The following is a 7,144-nucleotide window of genomic DNA, read 5'->3' as shown; positions in this document are numbered from 1 at the left end:
TACAAGGTTTTGATCCCTCATTTTTATGTTGGTTCGTAGGCACAAGTCTGAAGGTCTTGTCAAACACAAAAAATATAATTAATGAATTCTAGGACACTTTGGGTGCTAACACCTTCCCTCTGTGTAACCAACCCCCTTACCTACAATCTCTGGCATTTTATTAGTTTTGATATCAAAACATCTTATCTTTGGGGGTTTTTACTACTTTTCCCTTTTCCTTTGGAAACAATAAAAGCGCGGTGGCGATCTGGTTTTATAAACGTTAAGTTTATTCATAGCTTGATAATCATGAATTTACCGCTACAGATGCAGCAATGAGAGAAATACAAAATTTACAACAGATTCTTGAAAATCTAGATAAGAAGAAGCAAGAAAAGCTTAAATCTATGTCCCCATTTGTGAGTGAGTCTTCATCTGTGATGAACTCACAATTGAATTCATATGAATCAACGGAAACTATCATAATTGATCAGGGATCCTATAGTTATAATAATCAATTTCCTATTAGTGTAATTGAAACTTCAAATACGTTATCGCTATATGCACCTCCACCAAAACAAGTAGCTTTTCAAACTTGGTCTTCTATAAAATTTGTATTGAACATTTGTGGGGGCGAAGCACAATTCTGCATATGTGCAAGTAAGAAGCAGGGGGTCTTGACAAAAATTGCTTTTGTGTTGCAGAAACATATGATTGATGTTCTATCTATCAACATTATGTGCCATGGAAATGGAAATGCGTACATGATTCTAGTTCATTTAAGATTCAAACTCGATTTATCCCCTCTTTATAGTTTATATTGGATATAAGAATAAAAATTTCAAATTTACCCGTATAGTGATACCAAACATACATATACAACAATATGTTATCAAATAAATAAAATAACTATTAATTAAACAAAAAGAATTGAATTATGTTATTTTGCAGGCAAGCAAAGGTTCATATGACACAAATTTAATGGAGGAAACTATGATATAATTAATAACATATATTATTTAAGTGGGGGATTGTTGGAATATTTTATATTTAAATATTATCTAATTATTATTACCGATAATTAAAATGAAGGCATATATATTTATACTAATTATATAGCAATTTATCTAATTAAATAAAATTAGAAAGGCAAATTATATTTCTATATATTGATTAATTAATTAATTAATTAATCAACTAATTGGATATGAATTCAAATATGAGTGAATCCTTTTTGGAATAATAAAAACCTAATTGGCGATCACCATTCACATGCTATGGTCCCCAATACACCTTACTACAAGTAGATTATCTCTTATGCTCACCTAAAAAGTATTTCAGACAGTAAGAGAACCAAACGAAGAAAATCCATAAATCAATAAGTGGCAGTCACTTGTCTCTACACTCATGTGTTTTAGGATTACCATTGTTACTAGCTAGAAAGCTTTATCTTTGAAATTGTCCAATAATTCGAAGGGGAGAATTATATCACGATACATCATATGCCACATACTCTATATTTGTCACATCACAATTATTCTTATGTGGAACCTAACAAAATTCAACTTCATTTTTCAAAGAACCAAAGCACATACTATCCATTTGGTGATGTCATGAGTTTGAATCTTGGAAAAAACAAAAATATATTAACTTAACAACTATTTTGTAATTTTAAACTATATTATTTGCTTAAACCTTATAAAACATAATTTATTTTTTTTGAAATAATTTTTGAATTATAAAATAGAGAGAAAAGAAACTCTGATGTGTGTGTGTGGGTATATATATATATATATATATATATATATATATATATATATATATATATATATATATATATATATATATATATGTAATGCCTTTAAAATAATTTTAGTTAATATTTATCGTAAGTACTTATCATACTACTTATAACTAAGAATACTACCATGAAAATAAATTGGTTGTTTTAAAATTTGATTTAGAAATGACAATGAAAAACATTTAAATATTATATAATACATTTATAATTTTCTTGCATATATAGGACATATCTGAGATTTAACTCATTAAATAGCTTATAGTTTTCTTGCTCAAATTTTAAATATAAAAGAGATGTTGAAATTCAAACAATATTAAATATTTTTGGTGTTTCTTGACATCTTAGCAAAATATAAAAGTTGAAACAAATGTATTTAGTGTTAAATTAGTTATTACACAATTTCAATGACTTGTCACTTTTTGTTGATTTTGAAATATGATAGAGTATGCAACACTTTTAAGTCATATTTATTTACTCCATTATTTCATTTTAACACCCACAAATAATATATGTCTAAAATATATATTATACATAGTGTAAAACTGGTATTAAAATACATAAGCGCCTAACAACACAGTGTACATATACATGCATGCCCAAAAGAAACATAAGATGGCACAAAATGTACATAAAAGTGCCCAAAAGAAAACTACTAGGAGCTAGTTCATTAAACAATAATCTCAAAAATATCTACACAACGGAGTAGCCATCCAGTCATCAAGTAAGCAAGACATCACTCTATCTTGTCCTTACCCTTCGCCTTCTCAGAACCACCTGAAAAATAATCAATAACATGGGGTGAGATAATAATCTCAGTCGGTTCCCTATCTTATGGTTCCACTCGGATCTACAAGGTTTTCTAATCAATATCCAACTCAAGTCAACAAGGGAACGAAGACTTAAGCAATGGGGAAACTAATTCACAATGTATGGCAACATGCACCTGAGTTCTCATGACTCAACCGCAATCATTATTCAGATCCAGGAAACATCAATTCCCGAATGGACTTACGTCTAAGCCAGACCCGGTTCATGCATGCTCGTATGATTCGACTTTCACGGTGGCTATCGGGTCCTCTATGAGGCTTAATCCCCAATTCAAGCGACCGTCACCCGTATGGGAATGTAACCCACTTAGGGTCTCTTTCACCGTATGGGAATCTAACCTACTTAGGTGTCCACCTTTCCCCCACATGCGTCGTGATTGGGACTCAAACCCAATTGAGGCATGAATCATCGGTCTCACATCCCAATGCTTACTCATCTAAGCATACCAAATGGAGATGTGCACCATCACAGAAAAACACACATTCTCAATACATGATCGGTTCTAAAAATCATTGGTTCCACAAACCATAACAATATCCGTCAATCACAGGTGACTTCATTCACCACAATACACAAACAATAACATGGCATGTTCCATACAATGCGTCTCATTTTCATTCATGGCAACCATTCATCCACGACCTCCACATAAGCGTAGTACGAATGAATACTGTCATCCAACTTTATCTAAGTTATAAGCCTAACTCATGGCCTAATACCAATCCTAGGTTAACGTACTAGATTCATCATGTAATTTTCACCATTAGCATGTATTCAACACAAGCATAGCATCACAAATGATTAATGGTTGGAAGAATGCACTTAGAAACACTTAAGAAATGGATTTTGAAGTTTTTAACATAAGTCAATCGATTGGTTGTGGAAGCCCAATCAATTGGTTCCTCTCACATTTTAGTTTTTCAAAGTTTGTAGAGGATCAATCGATTGATCCTCAGTGTCAATCGATTGATCCTCAGTGTCAATCGATTAGCTCACTAAAATTTTCCACTGTTCCAAAACAGAAAGTTTATGCAATCGATTGTAATACACTGTCAATCGATTGGTCCTGCTAAAATTCCATTTTCTGCAAAACAAAAGGGTTGTGCAATCGATTGGTTGCAGGGACCAATCGATTGGTCCTCTCACATTTCCACAGTTTCACTTCACAGAACACCATTTCCTCTATTACTTCACTTTTAACAAACCATCCACTTCTTCTTCCAACAAAACCCATCATACTACATACTCATATACACATATATATCAAGGACTCCAAGTTCATAACCACAACCAATCACTTACACACAACCACAACAAATCATGTAATCACAACAATCATAAGAACACATCAAAGCACATGTTTATGGAAATAAATAAAGCAAGAGATATATTCATCATATAGCATGGACTTTCATGATTCATCTATGTTTCTACAACCCTAATCTCTTGAAATCCTAGGGTTTCTAACTAGAATCCACCTCGAGAATGGAAGAGGAGAAGTTGTTGAAGATGAGATGAGGATGAAGATGATGGTGTTGGTTCCAAGCTCTTGATCTTTCCAAGCTTCTTCTTCTTCACTAGCTTTCTTCCTCTTCTTCTATCTCCCTAGCTTTCTGATACAAAGAGCAAATTAAATGACATGTGGGTAGTTGGTAAGAGAAAATAGCATGTGGGCACCATTTGTCACAAGTAACATGTGGTTAGAAAAGGTTACAGGTAGTAACAAATATCTCAAGTGGCACTAAACTTGTAATATTTATTCTACCAGAGCTATTGACCCATTATTAGTGTTACCAAAATGTCCCAATCATTAAAAGGTCAGTCCCAATTAATATTAATTAAGTCAACCTGAACTCACTATTTATTTTATTTATCCCAATTGACAACTTTTAGAGCACATAAGAACTTAATTGATCTTAATTAATAGGAATTTAGGTATTTAAGGAAATACGGGGTATTACATTCATTATTAGTATTAAGATTAACAAATAAACTAAAGACAAAGAAAAACATTATTGATTTCTCACATATGTATGTCAAAGAGACAAGAGAATCGAATTATTCACCTTATTTATATACATATATATATATATATATATATATATATATATATATATATATATATATATATATATATATATATATATATATATATATATATATATATATATATATATATATATATATATATATATATATATATATATATATATATAATTGTTGACCAAATTAAACAAACTAGGTATAATAAAGTTTAATTATAATAATTTTTTGTGAAATATTATAGGCATAACCCCATATTTTAGACCTTTTCATATCTGGAAAATTGTGGGCATAATTCTATATTCTAGACCTTCCCATGGGAAAATCTATAAGATGGACTTAGAAATGTCTAGAAGATAGAGTTATACCCACAGTTTTATGCAAAATATTTATATTATTATTAAATATTATTATTCCAAATCTATTTAATTTGGTCAAGTATATATTATAATTTAATATATCTTTATATATGTACATTGGGAAGATCTAGAAGATGAGTTATGCCCACAATTTTCAATAATAAATATTATTATTCATAATGAAATTAATTTGGTCAGTTATAAACTAAATTATAATTGTTTTTATAGAGTTTAGTATTTATATATATTAACAAGTCATACCTGGTGGGACCCTAATGGGTGAGAAAGCAGTTGTATTTGTTATACACAACTCTAACTTTTTGTCTGTTTTTTTAAATATCAATATTAGGATAATGAATTTATCAATTTTTGTTAGAATTTATAGTAACAATATTAGAATTATATTCTAGACGCTTCTACATAAAAATTGTCATTTTATTTTTATTTTAATATAATTTTTCACAATAGCTTTTACTTAACTCTACTATACTTGTATATAAATACATTATTCTTCACTACTTATTTTCATATTATTTTTTCTATGTTACATTCTCTTTCTTTCTCCAAAGAAAACATGGTAATGAGTGTAGATCATGATCAAAATTCCGGTTCCATGGGGGAAAGTCAATTATGGGGTGATCTCAAAAATTTAGATAACATTGGTTGGAGTAGCAAAAGAAACTTAGATATGAATTCGTTGAATCAGAATGAAGTAATTATGAAGGAGGAGTAGTTCTTGTGAATGGAAAACCAAGTCGAGGTGGGCTTGTGATTAAAAGTGGAAAAATATTAAAAATGGAAAAGGTAAAGGTGGAAAATATCGTGATTCTCATCATGAAATGCACATATGGAATGAGAGAGAAAGGAGAAAGAAAACAAGGAACATGTTTTCTAGCCTTCGTGCTTTGCTTCCAGATCTTCCCTCTAAGGTAAATTCATGTTCGTCTTCATTTATAATTAGGGTAAAATTTTAGTGTCACAATGAGTTATTTTCTAAATTAGATGCTTAATTTGATTGTTTTTTAAGGTTGATAAGTCAACCATTGTGGATGCAGCAGTGAAAGAAATAAAATATTTACAACAGATTCTTGAAAATTTAGAAAAGAAGAAGCAAGAAAAGCTTAAATCTATGTCCCCATTTGTGAGTGAGTCTTTATCTTTGATGAACTCACAATTGAATTCATATGAATCAACGAAAACTATCATAATTGATCAGGGATCCTATAGTTATAATAATAAATTTTCTATTAGTGTAATTGAAACTTCAAATAGGTTATGGCTATATGCACCTCCACCGAAACAAGTATCTTTTCAAACTTGGTTTTCTAAAAATTTTGTTTTGAACATTTGTGGGGACGAAGCACAATTCTGCATATGTGCAACTAATAAGTTGGGGATCTTGACAAAAATTGTTTTTGTGTTGGAGAAACATATGATTGATGTTGTATCTATCAATATTATGCGCAATGGAAATGGAAAAGTGTACATGATTCTAGTTCATGTAAGTTTCAAACTCGATCTATCTCCTCTTTTCTGGATTATATTGGATATCAAAATAAATTTTTCAAATTTACCCGTACAGTGATACCAAACATACATATACAATAATATGTTAACAAATAAATAAAACAATTATTAATTAAACAAAAATAATTGAATTGTGTTATTTTGCAGGCAAGCAAAGGTTCATATGACACAAATTCAATGGAGGAAACTTACAAGCAAGCGGCCGGAGGAATTTTGATGTTGATATCTTAAAATATGATTATAAAATTTGTCTTCTCATTTTGTTTGAATTTTAATTTCATTTAGATTTTCTCCTAAAAACATCTAGAAAAAGGCCAAAGTTAGAGGACGGTCTAAGGAGAAAACTTATAATATTTAAATTTTTATTTAATTATAGTGATTTTTGTTTTGTTATGAGGCATGAAATGTGGTGTTTAAATTAATTTATATGTACTTTTTATGTTTTCTTTTTCGAAGAAATAAACATTAGTTGTACAACAACAATAACATCAACTACAACCAAACCTTATCCCACTAAGAAGGGGTTTGTTATATGGATCAACTTTTATCATAATGTTCTATCCAGAATCATGGTTCTATCCAAATTGTGAATTTCAAGATCTTTCTT

At 30.0% G+C, this 7,144-nt stretch overlaps 1 protein-coding gene and 1 pseudogene across 1 annotated transcript; both read left to right on the top strand.

Annotated features, from left to right (window-relative positions):
- The first annotated feature begins 314 nt into the window (after window positions 1–314).
- Window positions 315–809, top strand: LOC127102563 (transcription factor bHLH95-like). The gene has a single exon (XM_051039917.1). It carries the CDS (start codon window positions 315–317, stop codon window positions 807–809), a length of 495 nt encoding a protein of 164 aa, XP_050895874.1.
- Window positions 810–5,584: 4,775 nt separating this feature from the next.
- LOC127102562 (transcription factor bHLH95-like) lies at window positions 5,585–6,768 on the top strand (annotated as a pseudogene).
- The last annotated feature ends 376 nt before the right edge of the window (window positions 6,769–7,144 follow it).

Source organism: Lathyrus oleraceus, chromosome 7, assembly GCF_024323335.1.
Source record: "Lathyrus oleraceus cultivar Zhongwan6 chromosome 7, CAAS_Psat_ZW6_1.0, whole genome shotgun sequence".
Lineage (NCBI taxonomy): Eukaryota > Viridiplantae > Streptophyta > Magnoliopsida > Fabales > Fabaceae > Lathyrus > Lathyrus oleraceus.
This window is presented reverse-complemented; position numbering and strand designations above follow the sequence as displayed.

Coding starts and splice junctions, on each gene's coding strand:
- LOC127102563 (XM_051039917.1), top strand. CDS start 315: ATGAGAGAAATACAAAATTTACAACAGATTCTTGAAAATCTAGATAAG.